The sequence below is a fragment of the Mugil cephalus genome, chromosome 10 (assembly GCF_022458985.1).
Source record: "Mugil cephalus isolate CIBA_MC_2020 chromosome 10, CIBA_Mcephalus_1.1, whole genome shotgun sequence".
Lineage (NCBI taxonomy): Eukaryota > Metazoa > Chordata > Actinopteri > Mugiliformes > Mugilidae > Mugil > Mugil cephalus.
The window spans coordinates 7,270,958-7,294,788 of NC_061779.1; the positions used below are offsets into that span (position 1 = coordinate 7,270,958).

The 23,831-nt window shown below is 42.1% G+C and overlaps 1 protein-coding gene across 1 annotated transcript in view; it reads right to left on the reverse strand.

Annotated features, from left to right (window-relative positions):
* cpne2 (copine II) overlaps positions 1-22,828 on the reverse strand; it is a 47,097-nt gene extending 24,269 nt beyond the window's left edge. Inside the window, exons 1-10 of the mRNA XM_047597243.1 lie at positions 22,549-22,828; positions 18,130-18,327; positions 11,387-11,566; positions 11,157-11,231; positions 10,880-10,951; positions 9,861-9,944; positions 9,590-9,679; positions 9,241-9,339; positions 7,525-7,611; positions 6,095-6,154 (exon numbers count right to left, since the gene is read on the reverse strand). Coding sequence (XP_047453199.1) covers positions 6,095-6,154; positions 7,525-7,611; positions 9,241-9,339; positions 9,590-9,679; positions 9,861-9,944; positions 10,880-10,951; positions 11,157-11,231; positions 11,387-11,566; positions 18,130-18,303 — 921 coding nt within the window. The 5' untranslated portion in view covers positions 18,304-18,327; positions 22,549-22,828. The remainder of the gene's footprint in view (positions 1-6,094; positions 6,155-7,524; positions 7,612-9,240; positions 9,340-9,589; positions 9,680-9,860; positions 9,945-10,879; positions 10,952-11,156; positions 11,232-11,386; positions 11,567-18,129; positions 18,328-22,548) is intronic.
* Between the last annotated feature and the right edge of the window lie 1,003 nt (positions 22,829-23,831).

The following is a 23,831-nucleotide window of genomic DNA, read 5'->3' on the forward strand; positions in this document are numbered from 1 at the left end:
GTGGTTGCAAATTTCTTGAAATCGGCCATTACAAATTGCTCACATGGAAAATCTGGGTGAAGAAAAGCTACAGGGAGGTTGTGCTAGTTGCGCTCCAATACATTCTATTAGGGCGCTTTTAATCTGAATCACTACAGCTGAGGTGGAGAGTCACAAATTAGCAAGACCCATAGGGCGACTAAAGAAATAAACCAGAATGATCCTTTCAGCCCTGGCTACCCACTGTATAATTTTTTCCTCCACCGTCAGCGCTCATTGAATAATATTTATTGGTGCACTTCCACTCCTGACCACAGAATATTGTGATACATCGGGGGGCGCTGTTGAGCTCCTGCCAGCTCAAATCCAGTGATGTGAAGAAGACAGTCAGCGAGTGAGAGGATGCAGATGGAGCGTGTTAAGAATTAAATTGGGAAAACGATTATCTTTTTTTTTTTACCAAGGTCTGTTCCAGCCTAGTGTATGTTGTTTGATTTAAATCTATATGATTAATTGGAGCATGTTTTGTCCTTTTTATAGCACTGGTAAGTACAGTACTGATTTCATTTCGGGCAAGTTTTGTCCCACGTTACTTTGTTCACTGCACTAAAAATGTCTTTGTATTTCTGCGGTAGGCCCCAGGCCTAGTAATGATCCATGTCAGCCTTAAAGTATTTCAGAGTGATTCAGTTATTTTTCTTATTTAAAGAAGCCAGACAGATGTTCAGTAATGCTTTGCTCATAAATGTGAAGCGCAATAACCACTGTCATTCATTTTTCAAAATTAATTTGTGATTGTATTTATGTTGCACATGCGTTCTATATATACACCAATATTTAACTTAATATGCTGCAAAATTATCATTTTGGCCCACGACCCTCCCCCTGGATTCAATTTTTTTTTCTCCAGTGGGAAGAATTTGGGCCCCTCTGCTTTAAACGCAGGTTTGAAGCCCTGCTGCTCTTGGTGTTCTCCCCACTTTGACACCACAGCAGAGGTAACTTTTCCGCTGCTGTCATCAGCATACGCCTTCAGAAGTGGTGTGTATACTGTAGCCTCTGCACGCTTTCTACACTCTCTAAAAGACCCCTCTCGCCAGAATCCACCGAGGCCAGTCATGCCCCTACACAGCTCTGAATTCCATCAAACATAAGATAAAAATAATACCATAATTCAGCTGAAATGAGTCGTTCACAAACAGCCCAACAGCAGTAGTGTGCTGCCTCTTTGTCCTGGAGAGTGTGACAGAGAAAATATTGCTCTCTCCTGAAGCTCCCACAGCCGTGAGGAGAGACTTTTCCTTCCTGGAGATTAGGATTAGAGCCGTGCTAAGTCTGATTGAACACCGCAGAGCTGCTTCTTCTGCATGCGTGTGCGTCTCCATGAGTGTGTTCTTGTACACGGCCTCTTCCCCTTCTCTACGTGTTTGTGTGCATCATAAGTGTCAGTGTGTGCGTGAGAAGATGTCTTCTGTGAAATTATGCATGTCTGCATTAGTCAGTGTGCACGAGCAGGTGATGTGCTAGTCGGACCATCACACCTACGGTGTGGGTCTTCTTCACAGCGTGCACGAGATAAAAGGTCCCTATGAAGAAGACAGTAAGTGTGTGTGTGTGTGTGCGTCCAACAATGGTTTTGGAGTTTGCATGTAAATCGATCGCAGCATGCGAGTATGAAAGCAGGAGAGAGCGTGAGGAGGATATTATATGTTTGCGCTCACATGACGTGTGTGTATGTAAATGAGCTCGTAAGCAGGAGAAAGGAAGGAATCTGTGTTAAGACAGCATTAGGTGTGTGTGTGTGTGTGTGTGCATCAGTGAAAAGCTGCAGGTCTGTGACAAAAAGCAAAAAGATTAGGAGGGAGCAGTGAGGATTTAAGAGTTACCGCTCTGCCTTAAATTTCCTCGTTTCATCAGCGCCAGAGCAGGAAAATGTTCAGTTTGCACCAAAATTACAACTGCAAACAAGTGAAAACAAGATTAAAAAAATCTAGAATCAGGAAAATGTTCTTACGGAAATCCAAACCTGCAGGAAGAATGAATTGTATCGCCAAACTTCCAACTGTATTTTGTATTTTTATTTTTTTTGAGAGATGATGTCCTACATAACCAAATTCCATAGTCTGTTATAGACTGATCGTGTTGACCTCCCTCCGCCTCTCTGCCAGCATTGCCGTATTTTCCGAATCATTAGATCATGAGTGTAATATACACTCTTATGTCAGGAACTTTTATGGATGACAGACAGGTTCTCTCCAAAATCCTCAGCTGGAAGTCCTTCCCCTGGACACTCACTTAAGTACCATGACACACACAGAGCAGTGTTATGTGTTGAGTGGTGAAACAGGACTCAAAAGCAGCACATAAAGGGAAAGCAGGAGGAGGAAATGTAATAAAAACAGACAAAATCTGGAACAGAAAGCGCTGTAGGCTGGCAGTGTAGCCAAAAAAACAAACAAAAAAAACCCAAAACAAACATAGACAGGGACGCAAGCACACATAAATAGGGGTAACTTCATTTGACAAAGGGAAAGGCAGGGTTATATATAGACACCCAAATAAGTTGTATAGTAACAAGACACAGGTGAAACCAATTAGGGGAGGAGCACGCAGATAAAAGACACAAGGTTAGACAGGTGAGGTAAATCACAAGGGGCCAGAACAGACAAAGACAGGTGAAACTTAAATGCACCGAGAAATCCAATTACAAAATAGAGCAGGAAACCAAGCTGGATAACAAAAAGGAAAAGCTTTGGACACGACTCTTCCTAGCCTCCTAGCGTCACAGCTAACATCGGCTCTCCCAGTTTCCAATACAGCACAACAGCCACTTTCTGGCATGAAGAATTTATTCACTGAACTTTGTTAAGCAAACTACTCCATCATAACTCCCAAAAACCAGTCGGGCGTTTAATCTGACATGCACAACAACTATGGAAGACTCTAGGGACAGAGATTACAGAGGAACAGTGGCAGGAAACACTAAAACTCATCCATAGCTCTTCTGTTTGTCTAACACGTAGATGATTCTGTCAAATAAAAGGGTTTGATAAACATGTTATTCGAAAGGCTTATAGAAGGCAATTGTGGCTTGGGTTGTTATGGCATGATGGATAAAGAGACTCCTCATACAAACAACATGTATGTATGATGTGTCCTTTCTACCTCTTTCTTATGTTGTGCATTTATTTGTCTTTTTTTTTTTATTATTATATTAATGTGTGCATGTTCGCTTACATGGTATGCCAACTTTTCTTCTATAAATACAGTGTCAAAAAAATACATGTAGAAAACCTGGCAACCAGCAAAAACCAGCAGCCCGACTGTGACACTTCTATTTTAAAACATTGTTTTGGATGTTTGCATTTTTAGGAACATGCTGCTACACACTCAGCCAGCAAGGAAATATTTCCACAGCTGAGAGCTATCCAACGCCGGCCAACCTTTTTTCTGAGGCACTCGACTGCTGGCTGATGACAGGGTGGAGAGCGTTTATCATTCACCTCAGTCGTCCCGAAGAGAGCAGGGTGGATGCAGAGAGTCCTACAGGCTGTTAACTTCATAGCTCAGCGTAGCTGTGTAAGCTCGATCCAGTTTTAACAGGTCGTCATGAGGACCTACTTGCTACTAAAACTATTTGATCATTCAGTTAATACTAAGATTATTAGATATTATTTGGTGAAGTGTGTTATAGTGTGTCGGATTGTTTCCTTTCCTGTTCACACTGTAAATACCATCCCATCTGAAGGCAGCAACCTCTCGATCCCCCAGCATTTCATGTACACGACGTACTCACGAGTTCCGTTAGAAAAAAAGGATAACACAGCAGACATCAAAGAACCGCCATCATGAAGCCTGACTGTGACATCGGCTCACCTAGCCTCTTGCCTGGACCAAAAACGTTGCAAAGGAGACAGCCGGGGGCCAGCTGGCATATCACTCTTTATATAGGGAGCTGGTATACCTGGTTACACCAGGTCTTTATACCAGTAGGTGGCAGTAGTCTGTGATCCTCGTTCAAAAGGAAACCAAAGAGCCACTGTTAGCTGGGAGGCTAGGAAGCTAGTGGAGATGGGAAGTGTCGTATATTGCTGGCCTCTATTTGTGCGTTTTAACGTTCAAATGGGATGAAGATGAGAAACAAATAAGGTGTTCCCTTGAAACTTTCTGCCACTTCCTTCTTTTCTTGTGCCCTTATTCTCTAAGCTGAATAACCAATGGAGAGAAAAGCCAACAACAGAGGTACGACTAGTACCAACGGTTCGGGACACAAAAAATTAAAGCGTGGTTATGCCATGGCCTTTAGCCACAAAAAAAGACACAAACTCTTTAAAGGCTGTGCTGTGCTCTTTCTCTAGCACCATTTACCACTAGTGAATCATATTATATTTCATTTTTATTTATATTGGGAATGTGCTGCTTTAGTTTGATCACAAATTTAACCACTGAAAATACATTAGTCCATTTAAATAAAAGTTAAACATAACCGTGCAGATCCATTTTTCCAACCTCTCTCACGCATCACGTGACAGACATCAGCGTCGTCAACAGCACAAAGCGTCACTATGGCAACAATCGTCTTGGCTCTAAAGCCTCACTTCCAACAATAAGACAAGGGTGAAAATAACTGTCTGACGGTGGAAGTCGTCGCTGTCCCTGCGTGTGCTGCACACATGCAGAACACCTCTTCTGATGCTGACAGCATCTCTGTAACAACAACAGAGCTCAAGTCGAGTCTGCAAGTCCACAACCCTTTGCTGTAATTGACCGAGACCTTGAGCCAGACAAAAAAAAAGACAGAGGAACAAGAGCTGCACAGATGCAATGTACAGGAGGCAAGTGACACTCAAAGGGCACTTCAGTGAAAGTTGTGTTTCTGGATGATTATGAAATAATCTCTGTTGTCATTGCACAGTAAAAGCAGCACGATGAAATCTGCATAAATAAAAGCATCAGAGGTAAAGAAAAAAAAAGGAATCGAGAACACATACTGCACCTAGTTTCACATTTAAGTGGAAGTTATAAAATGCAGAATTTCATATTAGGTCATATTAGGTTTGAGAGATTCAGTTATCTTCTGCAAATGCAATTTGAATCTCAAACTGTACCTTCTGTCTTATTCTAAGTGAACCTCGCACATTAACTACTCACATAGACGTGGCCACGTATTTAGACTAAATAAAACTGTGTCCCCTTTAAAAGCAGGAAGAGACAGAACCGCTTCCTGTCAACTGAAAACGCAGACAATATATAGAATGGAGTTAAATTCAATTCAGTGTGTTCAGACCAGTTCTACTTTGTGTCTTTGTTCAGTTTCCAGTCAGTTTGTCCTCACCACCATGAGCCTCTAGTGCCTGGACATATGCACTTGAAAATAAATAAAGCTTGGTTTCAGCTCTGCTAATCTGCCTCCTGTGACATATTTTCCCCAAAGAAGACGCTTCAACACCATTACACATGCGCTGCCACATCTGGAGCCCGGTTAAGGTTCACGAAGCTGGGAAATTGCAGGAGAGGTGCAACCCATGTATTTTCTCTCGCCGCACTGTGTGTGCTACACGCAGGATAATAATAAAAACAGTGGCGGTCTATTATAGGAGAGGCCTCACACTCAGAGTTACACAAAAAGGTGTGACATAATCAGGGACGCACAAGAGTTTCTCCTAACACGATACAAAAATAGACCATGACGCCTCTCTTTCTCCCTCCCTTCGGTAAAATATCCATCTCTACCGTTCACTTGCTTACCTGCTTCTTTTCCTTTGCCCAATTATTATTCTCACCATTTCAAAATATCATTTTCTTGCATTTTTTTTTTTTTCATCACTCCCCCCTTCTCTTTTCAGCATTTCACAATACCCCCATTACTGCTCTCGTACTTTTCTCCCTGTCCTTCGCACTTTTCTCTTTCTGTATGTAAATGCCCGTGATGCAGCTGCGCATCTGGGAGATGAGAACAGAAAATCTGAATGTTTTGCTGCCGACCATTTTCTTTTCCTTTATTTCTTTTTTTTTTTTTTGTGTTTCCTGCAGGCAGAGAGTGCACAGGCATGTATCTCATTATCGCATCATTGCAGAGACAGGGAAATAAAAGGCATGCTAATATCATACTCACTGTAAACATGAGCTGGCATCCTCCCAGGATGTAATCCAGAAAAGTGTAGTCCCGTGTAATCTGGAGACGCAAGAGCCCCAGTTTAGAAAAATAAAGACACACAGTCCTTTATTGACTAACTAAACAATCCTTCACTAAATGCAGCAGCTTGTGAAAATAATTCACTTACCTATATTCATATGCAAAGCCCTAAAATTTGTAATAATATTATGTGCCACCAACAGAGCACCACTTATTATCTTGTTTGAGCATAATTTCCGCTCCAGTTATAATGAACATTTAGTATGGATTTTACTGTCATTAGTCTAATCCCTGCCGGCAGCCAACAAATATAATTACTATATTAGTAATTTTGTTCATGTGCTGCGTGTGTCTGTCATCACAAAAGGACTCATCCGTGATTGTGCGTATGTAAAAAAAAAAAAAATCCATTATGAAAGCTTCAATGTCTTTAAAATAGGTATCTGAAGACTCTGAGTTCTGCCTGAGTGTGTCTTCTGTGGGGGCTCCGAGCTAACGCGCTAATTAGTTACTCAAACGGATGTTGAGTTAGAAGAGCGTCAGGTGATCAAAACCACTATTCGCTTTCTGAAGATGGGCCGCCGAGACATGACGAGAAACTCAGCGGTTTGTTCGATTTGAGTTATTTTTGGTCCCACGGCTCCGAATCTTTGACAGGTTTAACTTATTTCGCTGGTATTTTAAACAATTCTTTAATAAACCAGCCTGAAGTGATACATTTGACATTTGCAGTTACTGAAGTCACTGAGAAAAAAAAAAAAAAAGCACCAAGGCGCTGTGTTGCAGCCTGTTTTAGCTTCTTTTAGCTCATTGTTCTTACTTTGCAGCAGAACATTTTTTACTGTCTGCTTAAGTCTCGTGGTTCAAATTGAAGCTTTAATGGGAACGCAGGGCGCCAAGCGGCTCTTATCTGCAAAGATGCCTCAGATAAATCAATAGGCCCAAAAGCTAAGTGAGCAAATATATAAAAAAAAAAAGCCCTAGCGGGTAATAATGCAGATATTCTTCACTAGAGAAACTAAAAGTGGCAGCACGTTGAATCTGAAGTGCTTACTTCAACATATCAGTAAATCGTCGACAGAAATTACACATTAATGTGCTTCGACTGTGGATTCTACAAATGTGTAATTTTGCTCCAATTATCTCGTAAAATAAAGTTGTGCCAATATCTGCTGCAAGCTTGTTTTCCTAAATGATACTAAAGCAAAGGACAACACTCCAAGGGGAAATATGCAAGGAAACATAAAAATCTAATTGATTTGAGGTTTGGGATAAGACGCCTTATACGTGGTTCATCAGGTTTATTGTGGCTAATTATAATCCAGCACTATTTGCCTAAACAGTAACACTGCGAGGATAAATTTAGGGCAATCAAAAATCCATGCATCCATCCACCCGTCCGTCCTCACCTTACAGGACTTGACAATGATAATTCCAGAGTTTTTATAGTTCTTTTTCTTCTTCTGTTTCTTGGGGTTGATGCAGTCAAACTCAACCTGAAGAGACAGAAACATTGATGGGGAATGAAAAAAATTGTTTAAAAGAAAATGAAGGGAAAAGCAGAAATGATCACAGAGCTGGAACATGTGAGATGAGGAAAGGACTTGGATCTGCAAATAACTTAAACGTGACTGTGGAGCCTGGAGGTGTGCTACAAGATAACTGTACTACAGTGATATAGCCTTAATGTGGGCACTTACATACGTACAGAAAACTCTACGATAGCGATGCATGTGCTGAAAAAGAGACACTTTAGATGGCGACGTGATCAAAAAGACACATTTGAGATGTGCACGCACACACTCGCACACACAGACTCATGCCTTAAGTCAGTCAGTGATTCATTGCCTTGTCGCGTTACTAGCGCTCGGCTAAAGGCGGTTTTACATCTCAAAGGCACCTCTCATTTCCTCTTTCGTTTTACACCCTCCCTGTATCTCTCTGTCACTTTCTCTGCCTCCATCTCTACCATCCTGCCTCTGTCTCTATTTGCTTGTTATTTTGTACCCCCCCCTCCCAACCCCCCCTCACCACCACCACCACCACATCATTACCACACATGAAGAGACTCAGTGGGAGAACAAGTCATGAAGGTTGCTCGGGCACATGCACACGTGCAGTTTAAAAAGCACAAAACACAAACATACACACGAACAGAGCTAATGCTAATGACTGAACTGAGTTCTGATCCCTGCATCTTTACGTCTCTAGCGGACCTGACCAGTCCAAAAGCGAAAAGAATAAATCTCAGCAGTGTGTGGAAAATGCTAATGTGTGCATGATTGTCTCAGCTTCACTGTCGACACGTGCATTTAAATACCAGATTAAGTGGTCAGTGCGGTAGAGCAAAGACGTGAAACAGGATCTCTATCCACCGGTGCAGCTGTTTTAGTGCAACAATGTAGGGCAAACAGTGACTTCATATATCTTTTTTTTTGATCACTTTGCATTTTGTAAATTGATAAAAAAAAAAACAATCAATTATATTTTTGAGAGCATTCTTTGTTTGCAGCAAATTTCCACACCTGCCTAAAACTTTTGCACAGTACTGTACATATATATATATAAAGATGTATGACGTTACAGCTTTAAGTAAACTAGGTCACCGCTGGTGGGGAACATTTCAAAGTTTGGTCTCTCAATGGTGCGCAAATAAAAATACTTCCTGTTATGTTTCAGTGGTCAGACTGCAGGAGTTTCAGGTTTGTTTACAAGACACTTTCCACCAATCGCAAGAGACATCCTGTCCAGACCTTGCTCTGTAGCCTACTGATCTTGAATTTGGAGGCCAGGTCGACTGCTGCATTGCTACATGTCTAAATAACATCTACATGAATGCCAGGTCCAAAGGTTTCCCAGGAGCACATTCAACTGTCTTAAGATGGTCAATGTTATTTGCGTCTCCTGTCATAATGTTGTGGCTTATCGGTGTAAACTGCGCGTACAGTAAGTACAACATGCTATAATTAAGAGTCTAATACGCAGGTTGCTTCAAAATTGAGCTGTAGCTAACGGAAGTTTGGCTTTGGGGTTTGATCAGTCGCTGCAGTTTCAGAGAATTGAGTGAGACTCAAACCACATGTTTTGCATGACTACCCATAAAATCAAAAGAGACTCTCATTCACCTCCACCGAGTTCTGGGCTTCACTCATCTTGGCCACCGTGGTCTGGAACTCTCCGATGAAGTCGTGGCCTCCATCATTATCGTAGTCGTAACACAGGACCTGTGGTTGTTTAGAGCACATCACATCACACATCATGTTTTTACCGATGCTTCATGCTTGTATCTAACAGATTCTGAAAATGGATGTTTCTCTGGTTTGTTTTTCCCCCAAAGTTTCACGTTATTTCTCATATAATATTCATTGTCAAACAGTAAATTACAATAATGGCTTTTCTTTCCACTGCACATCTGCAACATCCAGTACAGCAGAAATACAGAAAAAGTTTTCAACAGACGAGCTAAGGACTAACCTTGATGTTTCTGTCCACGTCTCCGTTGCAGAGAGAGATGAGAGGCACAGTAAAAGGTTTCCACGCTGGATCTAAAGTGTTCTTTATGACCTGAAGTCACAGTCGTAAAAATACGCATGTTATAATTAAATGACATGGCAGCAGCCACGGTAGAATTACTGTTCATGAACCTGAATCTGTAATCGGAGTTAGACTATCTCCCTCCTTTAGCTGACAATGGCAGGTCATGGTTAACAGATGAAGAAGCTTCTTATTCCTGCCAGTGGCTCACCTCTGTCCTGTGCACCAGCATCCATTTACCGTCTTCTCCCTGCTTGTGGAACTCCAGATAGGGGTCGGACTTCCCAAAGAAGTCCTGCACACAACACAGACAGCATCTCTTTTCTCCACTGCTCAACCAGTCTGCAACACATCTACAAAGATGTGACCACTGCAACACTGACGGTTATTTTTATTTTACACTGTCATTATGATGACTGTTTTTGTGAGTTTAATTGAATTCTCTCAAGGATTCAGCATCGGTCGATGTCATTTCTCTGGGAACCAGTGATGTCCTCGGTTCTCAGGAGAGAACTGTTTTCTGGCGGGATTTTTACTCACTGAAATATGGAACGTGGAATACGTGAGCTTGTGGTTACGACATGGAAAGTGTTTGGTTTTCAAGTTATAATGTGGACCGAAAGTAGGGTGTGCTGATATTGCTGCTGCTAAGCAGACGCCACTGTGGCAAACAGTTAGCAAGCTAATGACCAGGTAAGTTAAGGTGGGACTGTTGCACGTCAATAGTAGGCGTGGATATTGTCACACACCGTTGCCTTGTCCTTATCCGCCCATAGAGTCCCGAACTTTCTCGACATTTCAACTTTTTTCTCAGAGTTCATGATAAAAAGAAAATCTGCCTTGACTGTTTTTTTTTCATGGGTGGCGTCAATACTCTTCCGTATGTTATTCCCTCAAACACACTATAGAATAATGAAGAATCTACAGTATATGATAAAATGATAATATATTGTTATGTAACCTCCATCGTTAAACGTAAACAAACACGTTACAACTCGTGATCTCTGACCTTATCAAAACTTTCCATTTAAAAGGTCATGAATACCACGAGAGGAATATCTTGGTTCATTCTAGTAAAATGAACCTGAACACTGACATTCACTGTAAATGTTCTGTGCGTGGGCTTTGTTTGTGCGTGTCCTAAAGTAGCATGCTCAAACGCACTCTCAACGTGTGCGTTTGCATTTGCATCCTCTGCGTTCGTGTGAGTGCGTGGTTGTAGCTGCCCACCTTCTTATCCAGTTTACGCCCACTCAGGGTCAAAGTGATGATTCTGTTGTCAGACAGCTCCTGCGCTGTTATCTAAAATAACAGTACAGCGCATCGTTAACTACTAACACTCACAGCAGTAGCAGCAGCAGCAGAAACTTCAACAACATCTTCACCATCATCATGATCAGTAGCCACATCGTTATAGTAAATAACACCGGAAACTTTGAATGTGTGTGAGTGGACAGAAAGAATTCAGGATTTACAGGATGTACCATTAATTTGTCCTGATTCTTACCGTAATGGATCCTTTGCCAGCTGGCTTCCCATTGGCTAATATCAGCGGTCTGTGAAGTTTCTTATTGGACACAATCTAGTGGAAAAACAGGACATTAATACCGCAAACATTAATAAATGTATATAAATAAATGAACTGCAGCACTGAATCTAACTCCTACAACCAAGTACACTGTAGTTCGTGGATGCAACAACACTGTGACTTGACTCCGAGAAGAAATCATCCCGTACCACTCCGAGTGTACAGATGAATTCCCCCAGGAAGTCGTGTTCGTAGAGCTGCGAGGCACACTTGTCCTCGTCGAACATGGCGAAGCGCAACTTCTGGATCTCCTCGAAATGGTAGTCCACATGGAACTTGACGCCAAACACTGGGTTCAGGTTGTTCACAGCTGTTTCAGTGCGCCCCAGCTGCACAATGAGGGCCAAGAAGAGAGAGAGACCCAAATTAAGCACGTGCAGTTTTGTCACCTGTCACTTTTGTCATCGACGTGTCGCGGGAATGTGGCTGAGATTTAGCCATCTAACTGAGTCTGGCAGGTTTTTATGTCACTCTGCTTAGGTTTGTTGTGATTGGGTTCAAGATATCCTGGTCCTTTATCCTTTAAAAAAAGACTGATTAAAATGGCTTCATCATCCCGTATATATAATACAATAATAAGTATTTGCACAATTCATCAGGACATCCAAATTATTCGGTGTTGATTTGTGGTGTCATCACCAAAAAGCCTCAAGAAATAAAGGTTGTGGATACCTATGATTTTCCCTTTTTGCAAAAACATAAAAATTGTTTATTTAAACAGATTATATTGCAACTCTGCAGAACACTGACTCACTTATAAAAGTAAAAATGTTCATATTTGTATGACTCATGTGCTGAAACACCGACAGATCTTTTGTTCTTTTAGCTGTTTGTTCAGGTATATAATGACTAAGACCAGACTCCAGGTTTAATCTGATGGCGTTCGAGTCCATATTAGAGGTGTAGCAGCCGTTTATTATTTTCAGATTTTTGAAGTGAGCCAAGAATAAGTCCACAGCCTCTAGGATGTGATAGTTGTTTTTTTTTTTTTTTAATCAAACGACATGTTTTCTTCAGAGGTGTCACTACGTCATGCAATCAACTGACACCTCCGGAGAAGACGGAAGAGCCTACATGGTCTAAACATGTCACATATGTTAAAACAACCAAAAGATGAAAAAAGAATTCAAAAGTGCAGAGGCAAGAATAAAATAAATAAAGAAAATATTGGACCCTAATCTGAAATAAATCTTAGTTACTTTCTGCAAGAGATGAAACATTGGGGAAACCAACATTTGGTATGAAGTCAACTATACTGACGCGCACCATAAAGTTGGAGGTTGAAATCCCAGTCGATTTGCGAACATGCTAAATTTCGCATGGCATTCAAGTCAGTAGTCGTTGCTGTGTGTCACCACCGTATCTCCCTGCAGCCATGCACCTGGACCAGCAAAAAATATCACTCACTTTGCCCGTGTGTGATGAGTTGCTGAATTGAAACTGGTTTATTTGAGCTTTGCTGCAGAAAACAGACGGACAGCACAACAATGGACTGCTGCACATGATTAAAGTCACCCAGAACCTAAAGAAAGACCCCCAAAAAAAAGGCCTATAGGTTTAGTAACAATTCTTTGTCCACTTTCCAGTCATTTGTTTCACTGTTTTCCAATGTGGTTCTCGTGTCCCCAAACTGTAGCCCAGACGGCAAACGGACAGATCAGATCAGTGTGGGTGTCTCTAAGAGCACGGCGAGAAGCGTGTTCTTAACTCTGACTCTTGGTAACCAGGTGGTTAGATGACTCATAATACTCACCGGCCGTGCTACTCTCCCTTCTGACTCACCCGGGACGCTTGGATGTGTTCATCCACGGTTAGACCAGACCGGCGCATGTTTAGCCTGTCCCCACTTCTCAATTAACTGTGATTACAAAAGGCATCTGTAACGGCCGCTGTGCCGACAGAGCGGAGACGGCAGCCATGAAATGTCGAGACCCTGCGACGTAATTACATCTGTCCTCCTGCTGATTTACAGGTACCAGACAAAATTATTTACACTGTGAGGGGTCACGGTTTATTACAGAACACAATAACGTAGAGGACCATCTACGGAATGAGGGCTTTAGGAGACAGCAGAGCTTGGGACATTCAGTTAAGAGGCAGTTGTAGCATTGTTGCTGCTTCGTTTCTGCTGCATCAGGATCAATAAGGGTTCAGTAGTTCACTGTAGTGGGTGGTTAAGGTGTTCACTTAGATCAGGAAGTGCAGCTACTGTTGGTCCAGAGATTGGTGATAACCCCAACACTATTTTAGCCCAAGTTTTCTTTTGGCTGCAGCTCAAAGGATGCATAAAATAGCCTTTGTGTTTGTGTGTACACGTGAAATGTTTCAGTCCAAATACAGGAAACATGAGACAACGTCACGGTAGTTCTTTTAAGTCAGTTTGGTGAATCTGGGTCTTAAGAAGATACTCAGGGAGCCTCTAGATGTAGAGTCTTCTTTAATGCCACTTCTCCGGGAGCTAAGGCTTTAATTCACTTTTATTGAAGGCACTTGTGGAGGATTTGGCAGCATAATGTGGAATTTTAATTTTCGGCAGAATAATCCTGAAGCAGCGACACGCAGTTCGTTAACCCTTCAGAGAACAGTAATTCTTGTATTTACCTGTTCCTCCAATAATTACACTCTTTTTTTTTTATATACAAATTATTCTTTTTTTTTTTAGTGTTTTCATCACGTCGAGTGGAAATTTCACTTTGTCCTGATTAATGTGCCCCAAGGCAGCTGAAATGCTCCACTGTTAGACGTGACAATCAAACGCCTATGCAGATACAAGGTGTTTATACCTTAATAACGCTTTCTGACTGTCGATGCTCTTCTTAGTAAAAGGTGGAAATTCATTTTAGCTCCAGCCTGCAACCAGCACTTACAGCTTTCATCCATCTCTCTGACGCGTGCAAGGAGAGCAGGAGGAGGAGGAGGAGGAGAAGGGCTTCAAAACTCAAATTACTGGGACATCGTGGCAGCCCCAGCGGCCTGAAGTACACATCCCGGGTTTGTGTCACTGTGGATTTCAACCTGCCTCACCAGACTATGAAAATAAATCAGACACTCGCAGCACTGCAACAATACAACCTCTACCACACACTACAGAGCTGAATGTCACATAAGCTTCGATGACATCCTGTGCACTGAAACACCCTTTATGGTCCCGCTATTTTCCAGCTGTGCCGAAGCTAAAACTATGTAAAATCGTCAGGAGGCAGAGACGTGTAACTTTCATTGTCCTGCAGCGTCATTTACCTTGAATAAAACACCTTCTGAGGTAATGTATGTGCGCTGGAGCTGAGTGTGCGCTTGGAAATTAAAACACTATGTGAATGAACAGTGTGAATAGAATGAGAATATAGATTGTGTATTCTCTGTCTTAATACACATCAAGTAGATACAGAGAAACCTGGTCATTGTTGTGGATCTGGTTTGTCTTATCAACTCCTGAGGGAAATACATTCGTCTTTAGCTGCCAGATGCACCGCCGTGTTCACTATCTAGTCACCGACGCTGTTTACAGCTGAGCAGGGGGAGTTTATGTGAGCTAGTTCACTGAAGATAGGTGAGTGTTATGCTAATAAGAGCAATACGCTGATTAGGGCGTTGATACTGGATTTTGATGGAAATACTATCATTGATTTCAGGGAATTCAAATTTTTTTTTTTTTTTTGACATTTATTAGCTAGGGCTGGGCAGTATTTTTTCATTATGATGTGAACTTTTTACATACCAGCATACCAGTGTATTTGACAGCATCACTGCCAAAAGTAGCCTGCGAGGCGAAGCAGCAGAGCAGGAAGGCTTGTGCCAAAAAAAAGGTGTCGTGTTGGTTATTTGTTTTTTTCTTAGGATGACCAGATGACCATCCTGGGACATTTTGGGTACAGGTCACTCCCGTTTTGGATGACCTGTCTCTCAGCTAAATTCAAACAGGTTAAACGTAACCTGTCTCCGAAAATTTCCTCAGTTTTAGCTTTTTATGAATGACAAAAAAAAAATAAAAAATTGCACGCAGACTACGATTATTACGATAGCCGGTCGTGCTGCTGTGGATGTAACATTCATAGCAGTTTAAATATGTTTAAATATTTTGGTTCTGGCATTCATGTGGCTGTTACTTAGACATGAACCACCCACCTAGACCAAACCCCCCACCCTATAGCAATGACACTCCTTAATGACAGCATCCATCCCCAGCAGGATGCAGCCTGCTTTTCTGTCTGACTGGTGTATTTCCAGATTCTTATCATGTGAAATGGTTGATTTTTCTGGCGCATCTTCTGTTGCACGTCACATTTGTTGTGGTTAACAGAGGTGCAGAGGCTTTTTATGTGGGGTTACACCTGTGTTGATAGAGGCACAGAGAGGATTTAGAAAATAGCCCCATTAGTCTACTAACTGGGTGCCACATCATTTACTACAGAGCGATCATGTTCCTCAAAGCCTCTCTAACACCAGTTTTGGCTGCTATCATACTTTTCCATCCATTGACTTCCTTTCACCTTCCCCCTGCTCTGTCGCCTCACTGTCCTCCTCTTCTCCTCTTCATGCTCCTCTCTTTCTCTGGCTAATTTTCCCCTCGTCCTCTGCTTCACCCCTCTTCTCATCTCCCTCTCTCGCACCTCCTCGCTCTCACACTTTTATCCTCTCTTACCCCTACCCACCCACCCCACCACCACCACCACTCCGATGGACCCAGCTGCCTCTCGCACCTCCATCTCACACGACAGACCAAGATAGACAGAAATTGTGAGAGAGAGAGATGGAGGGGGGGGGGGGTGACTCGTGCGACAGGAACAAGAGAGACAATCGCAGGAAAAAAAAAGTGGATAGCAAACGGGAGGAGATCAGAGAAGGTGATAGCGAGCTGTGGACGATATCCGAGAAAAGGTTTGGGCCTCGCTTTGCCTCCTCCATCGCTCCCCTCACTCCAGAAGCGCAAAGCTTTTGTTTCTCATCCCGTTGCCATGGTAACTGTTGGCAATTTCACATCGGAGCAACGTGCCCTGCTGACCGACAGCGAGCTACAACCTGAGGCACTCGCCTACACACACGCACACACACACACACACACACACACACACACACACACACACACACACACACACACACACACACACACACACTGCCCTGTTGACCAGCTGTTTCGCTGCAGAAAAGCCTTGAAGCATCAGCCTACACACACCAACCTAAACTCCATCACCGTGTTCCTCTGCGGCACCTTCAGCACACACATGTGTAAAACAAAAAAAAAAAAAAAAAAAAAAAAAAATGGCATGGCACATTCACATCATGGATTGTTCGTGGAGCTGAATCCAGCAAACTTTGGGGCTGACTGACGGCTCCGTGAAGCTCTGCATAAAATCAGAGGTCAGTGGAACGGTGTTTGATGTTGTCGGTTTTCAAAAACCAAAATGTGCCTCCACCTTTTCTAGTGTTGTTGTTCAGTAGGAGTTTGCTCGCTGACGTTTTTTTCTCTCTCTGGCGAACTAATAGTGCAGACTGTCAGTCAACGACTTAAGCTTTTGTGTTGATGTTAAAGGTAAGGTGTAAGACTAATACTGACTGTAAGCTAAAAACACTTTTGGCTGAGGAGGATCATAGGCCAAAGCAGACTCCGGCTCCTAGCTGTGACGTCCATTGAGAAGGAGGTGGTTGAGAAAGTCAAGCACAAATTGACAGATTTGCCTCTCTCAAGGTGAGAGACTGGAGTCTGCAGGGTCTGTTCAGTCCAAAAGGAGAGACAAAGGATATGAATGATGTCTCTAAGTTGGGGGATGGGAATGATCAGCACCCCTAAAGCTCTGACCCTACATTTAGTAGGACCAGAGTCACCTCCATCTCCTCTGGGTTCTTCAGGAGGTCTGCAGGACACGACTGTGCCAGAAAAGTTGGTCAAACTGAACTGTTCCTCTTATTGGGGCGATAGCTAGCTCCAACAACCTGAAAGCTGAAGGCAATGCTAGGCTAAAGTGCCTCGAGCGAGCTCTTAACCCCCAGACATCCCTCAAGGCATCAGTGCTCCACAACTGTGAGGTTACTGGTTCAATCCTTGTATGTGTGTACATACAGTGTACACTGATCAGTCATAACATTAGGACCACCTTCCTAATGGTGTGTAGGTCTCCCTTGTGCCTCCAAATCAGATAAATCAGAGAGTGGACGTGGGCCTTCTGTCCTGTTTTTTTTTGTCTGACACCAGAATATTTTTAGTGGGGGCGTTTGGGTCCTATGGGTTGAGGGGAAGGGACAGTCTGTACTGATTGAGGTGGTTACATAAAGCATTTTTACTCAGGTTATAAGTGTCCTTGGTCACTCCTCTCTAGTGTCTGTGTAAATGCAGGGTCCCACATTTCTGTTTGCATTTGCATTGTAACGGTCCTCTTGCCCAATCACAGCCTTCACACGACAACATTTTAACGGCAACAATAAAATTTGATTTGAGAGACTCTCAGACTACTGCCTTTAATGAGGTCTACAGTATATGTAACACTGGAATAATGCTCATAAATCCTGCAGTATTCATTCGGGCTCAGCACGCTATGGCTGATGCCAGATGGTCCAGACATCATGAGTTGGGATCTGGCTCACGACCTACGTATAGGCTGCTGCCTGCAGAGTAACAGGCTCAGGTCCTTCAAAGCAACACTTCTAACACTTAACGAAATCTTCCACCCTCCACTCGGCCTTCTTTTCATTTCTGCATCCCTTTTATCCTGTTCTCTCTTCCTCCCTCGAGTCGAGACACACAGCGGACTTATGGTCTGAACAATGACACATTAACTCGCCGCCATTTCATTAACTCCCTCGACTCTTCACCCTCCTCCACCAACGCGCGCCTCTCACATTTTCTGCACCCTCTCTCCTCCACCTCCGTCCACCTCCACCTCCACCTCCGCCGTACCTCCACCCAGTTTCCATCCACTTCATGGAAGAGAACGCAGAACGGGTCCGACTTGGAGGCCACATCTCGGTCCAGCAGGTTTGCGGCGGTGACGGACAGCTCCACCCGAGTCACGCAGTGAGGTCCGACGCTGCGCGCCTGGCCGTCGGTGGCCGAGCCGAGTGTGTAGGCCATGATCCGAGGTCAAAACTAATCAGCCTGAAGGGAAGAAACGACAGCAAGAAACAAGCACAATGAACTTTAGTTTCAGGAACACCCACGCGCCAGCCCACACTGACTGCTTCTTGGCTGACTCCTGGAAATATTTCCAATGATTCCGAACACATTTTGCAAATTAGGACAAAACTCTTTCAAAAGAAATTGATAGTGCTGTTAATTAATAAAGAATGAGCCAAGATAAACGGATGGCTTTACTAAAGAAATATTAGCAGCTCTGTTGGGACAATAGCTCTTCAGTATATTACGCTAATGCTAATATCTGCTGACAAACCTTAAGCACAGCCATTGATAATGTCATTAGCTTTGCAGGTATTTGGACATAAAAGTAAAATATTGGACAAACTTAGCATTTGACCTGATGGTGGTGTTAAAATTGACGTTGTCACAGTTCAAACAGACAGATAAATGGTTTTATTTTTTAAATTCCAGTTGCAATAGAGGCATAAGTTGTTCCAAAATGTGATGCGCATGAAAGGAAGCAAAACAATGCACTGAGGCTCAGTCACAGCTAAATATCTAGGAAACAAGAGAACATATAATAAATGTAACAGAGAACAACAGAATCAATACACTCTAAAGAAAGGATGAAAAACAACATTGCAATTCATTAGGAGAAGCTATTATGTTAATGCACTGCTAACGTTTCCGCAAAATGTTCAATCCCAATCCGTCTTGTTGATAATTCTCACTGCTGAGTCAGCTGGTTAATCAACAGAAAACAATCGTCACCTTTTGTCAGTAATTGACTATATAAAGAAAACCTGGTGAAGAAAATGGAAAACAGTGTCTTATTGTAGCCATTTAGGTTGAGAGGATTTGCCGCTTCTCCCTTCCCTGACCTGAATGTCTTTGGATTATAGACTGAGGCATTATATTTTCATAGGATTAGTAGTGATTAATTAATATTGTAATAATAAAAACAATCAGCGGATTTTATCCTCCAAAAGGCTCTTGCAATGTTACAACACGGCCCAACGTTGTGGATAAATTACAGCTGGAGAAAAAAGGATGCAACTAATTTTCATTATTGATTATGAATGCTGGCTCCATCCATCCTTTATATCCATTACCACATCCCATGTATCATATATCACATCATTTATTTCCTCTCTCCTCTCCCACCTCTCCCTTCTTTATATATAGGTTTATTCCTATATACTGGACACCATTGCCTTAGTACTCCTTTGTTTTTGTTTTTTTTATTTTTTAGACAATTTGGAATTTATAAAGTTTTACTTCAGCTTTTATTGATTCATTTTTTTTGTTGATAAAATGTAAGAAAACAGTGAGAAATGTCACTTTAAATACCCAAAAGCCCAGTGTAACATTTATAAATGTCTTGTGTTATGAAGCGAAACTGCAGGAGACCCCAAAATATTCAGTTTGCTGTCATGTACGACAAAGAAACGTATCAAATTGTCACAGTGGAAAGGCTGAAACCACTTTTAAAAATACCTTATTTCCTCTAATAGTGGCCCCGCGCCTTTATTTACTAACCTACCTAGAATACCAGGCCATTACTGGAAGAAGGCTTTTATTAAGAGGTAGGCCTTTATTTCTAATTCTAATTTGTTTCATACCTGTATGTACCAGTTTATTTGCTGAAAGTTTTCCTACCATTTAGTCTACTCCCCCCATTTCCCCCACTTTAGCACTTTCCCACCATACAAGCAGCCGTGACGAATTAATAAACGCTTAAGCACGGGTGGACGACCAAATAAATGACACTTGTAGAAGTTTGAACTGTTTGGTTCCATTTATTGGGCAAATTGACAGCTAATAGAAAATATGCACATATATATAAAATATTATAAATATTATTTTTTACTATTTTTAAGTCAAATTAGAAAGTTAGTGAGCAGTTAAGACACATTCTCCTGGCTTCATAAATTTACTGTCCGTCTTTCCGACGACAGTGACTTTTGAGGATTTGCTGAAAATGAAAATATGTGCAGCAGCTAGTTTGTATTTTGGAAGCAGTGATTTCTGAACTCAGAGCTAAGCAAAGTTGTGTTGAATGCAGCATCAGCTGGATCTCGACCATGCTTTCCAAGACCTGCTCCCGACCCTACTTCTGATTGGCTAGTGATGATAGTTTGGAACTGCTTACTCTGTTGTTGATCTTTCTAACCTCGATCAAACGCCACACGCTGGAGTACTTTAAGCCTTGTACATGTAGGAAGACACACGCAATAGCTACTAGTTAAAAATTGGTGACTGGTGAAACAGGTGAAAACTAATGGTGAGCTCAGAACAGACAACTTATGGGTCACCCCCTGTGACCTCTGACGGGCGCCAACCCCAGGTTGGGAACCACTGGACTAACGCCCCCGGCCTTTAGAGTTATTAATGAAATACCGGGCACTATTAGAGGAATGACGGTAGCTACAATCAAAAACAAAACAAAACAAAACAAAAAAACAGTAAAACTAAATGCAAACACTGGCTTACTGTCAACAGTTACATCATAAAACGGTCAAAACATATCTTCCAGTGTCACGAAGAGCAGGATAAAACCTCCCCCCGTCATGTAAGTGAAGCTGTGAAATGAACTACACGTTGTTGTTGTTACATACACACTGATGGCCGGCCTCCAGCATAACAGGCGGCTTCTCCTCAGAGCACTTACGCAACTCGAGGAGCTACAGGAGAGAGGGAGAGAGCGCGTGTTATGTTCGTCTTACACTGGCAGCTGACAAAAATCATAAATTAGTGGAAACACTGCTGCGGAGGGAAAATAAGATGCTCGCGCCACACACACACTGCGTGTCTGGATCTGTTGCCAGGCAGAGAGCACTCTCTCAACGCTGACTTGAAGGCAGGATGTGGTGAAGGAGTTTCAGGGACAGTGTGAGGAAGTTTGATGTTTAAAGGAAAGGAAGAGAACTGCACTGAGTGAGTAAAAAGAATCAGTAGATCCCAATTACTGCATGTCACGTGAGGGGTTGAGGGCCTGAACTGGACTGAAAAATACCCCCAAAGCAAAACTAATAAAATAACCATGCAGACACGTGCAAGGGCCTGACACCGGCTCAAATGTAGTGCAGAGAAACCTGCAGAGACTTAAAGAGAAACCCCACATATGTGTCTTCTCGGAGTAAAAACAGTGCAGCCTGTGATGACATATTTGAGGTTTCCTGTTGGCTTTAAGGACAAATAAACAGCGCAAACAGCTCCCGTGTCCACAAAGGTGGGTTTTGTTCTCACGGCGGCACGCTAAAAGGATGCTGTCTGTTGCTAAGATACTAATGTGTCATAACCAGCGTGCTCCTCCCGCTCAGCTCTGTGAGGTCACTCTGAACAAAATACCAACATCTTCATTCATTCATTCATTCACTGACTCTCGTCATTCAGAGGGGGGACCGGCCGCAGCGCTTTTTCGCTCGCTCCTTCGTGGGTTCATTCGTTGCCACTCAGTCCTGGATGAACTTCTGACACACGGCGAGATGACACCTGATGCATCCTCGAGCGGCTTGACCGAAGAAAATAATAATAATAATAGTGAAAAATAGCGATGCAGAATGCCGAGTAATAGTATTACCAGAATCAATGAATGAAACATGGATCCGTGCATCATGTTATAATGCTCAGAATTTCTCTCAGTTGCAAAGAACAAGAAGAAAAATGCTTTTTTCCTTGTAGATGATGGCAGCATCATCCATCATGCGTTTTAGTTTCATCAAGTAGAAACAGAAACAAACGCTCCATCCAAATTCATCCTAAACCAGCAACCTAGAGGTGCCTTCACTTTCCATTTTTAGCTACACAAAACACTTAATCATGATACAAACAGGAGCAGTGGTGCATCCCCGTCAACCCAAACTGGCTGTGCTGACCCTGCTGAAGACCGTTCACACCCCAGTCACACCGCACATCCACACCCAAGTCCGCTTCCTACAGGAGGAGAGGAGAGGTGAAGTGTTTAGTAGCACTGGCATTAGGTCTAATTACACGTCCTGTTTGCACACACGGGGGAACAAATGAACTTGAACTGGATGTGAACCGCTTTCGTTTGCTTGTAGTGCGTGCAAACAAAAGAAAATGTCATTACCCACATCCTTCCGTATTTTGAACCAGCCACTGCACATGTTGGCTGTGGTGTTTCATTTCGCATCCAGTCTCTCTTTCGGAAGCGACCTGTTCGATTAATGCAAATGCTCACCGAAAAAGGGGAAACGCTGTGAAAGCTGACGGACTCACCTCAGTGAATGACGACCAACTTCTCCGGCTGATTCTCACTTGGCGGTTTCTTTAATTGACGCGCAGAGTATGGAGAGAAAATTTAAGAAAAATGAAAACAAAACAAAAGAAAAAAAAACACCCTCAGTGCCTTTCTTTTTTTTCTACAGAAGAAAAGAAATCGGAATTGACATTTTTAAGTAAGTATTATCCTGGAAAGCGCAACACTGTGTGGCCGTAAATCATCCTCGCTGTCCGGACTGTTGTCTCTGCGCCCAGCGCCACTGATGGAAGCATCTCCGTCAAGTTGGCAGCATTAGCCTCAAACCGGAAGTACGGAGTTTGCTCAAAAATAAAAGCATCATTATCAAGCGTAAACAAAACACTTCCGTCTGCTTTTATTTTTTATACTTATTTCATTTTGTGTAGGTGATTATATTTACAACTACGTCAGACTTCATGTTTACTTCCTAGTATGGAATTTGGCTTTGAAAAGTAAATACGATTTCAAATGATTAAAGTAAAAAAAAAAATACTATTGTTTTTATTCATCTTTCAACATTTGTGTTTCTATCTATTCATTTAATTATAGATTATTTTAAAGGTTTTAAGTTTTGTTTGAGGTTTTTAGGCCCATTATTTACTTTAATATAGCTTTTTCTTTTTTTAAATTTATTTTTACCTTACATTGTATGTCTGCTGAGTAACAAAATGTTTCATCTGGAATGAAATGTAAAATGTTTTTTTAATACCTTTTTTAAATTGATTTTTTATTTTAATATTTACGTTGTACTTTATCAATCAAAGATCAGTCAGAATGTTTTGTTGTTAAAGTTATTCCAAATGTATAATCCATATTTTCAGTTCCTTGAGTTCCTTTAGTTGACTGATGAACAGCGCCCTCTGGTGGTTCCAACAACCAACAACAACAACAACATCACATTATCTGCAGTAACTTCATAAAATAAGTAATATTTCCCACAGTATCAACATTTATTTTATTTGACTATTTTTTTCTACTTTATTCTTCAACATCTGTAAATAAAATCTTCTAAAAGAAGACGCCTATGATTTGTCAAGTAAGACTGAAAGAATTGCAGTTTGTTGGCTGTTGTTAATGTGAATACCTACACCAGCGTTAACCACTAGAGGGAGCCTGCATGGAAATTCCTCAGGGACGGGCCCAGCTGCCATTTCAGCTCCTGCTGTTGGTGTCAATCAAAATGAAACGAGAGTAAGGACAAGAAGCTACATGTATCAGAAGCGATGTAAATGATATATTTTCAGTGGAGTTTGAGCTGTAG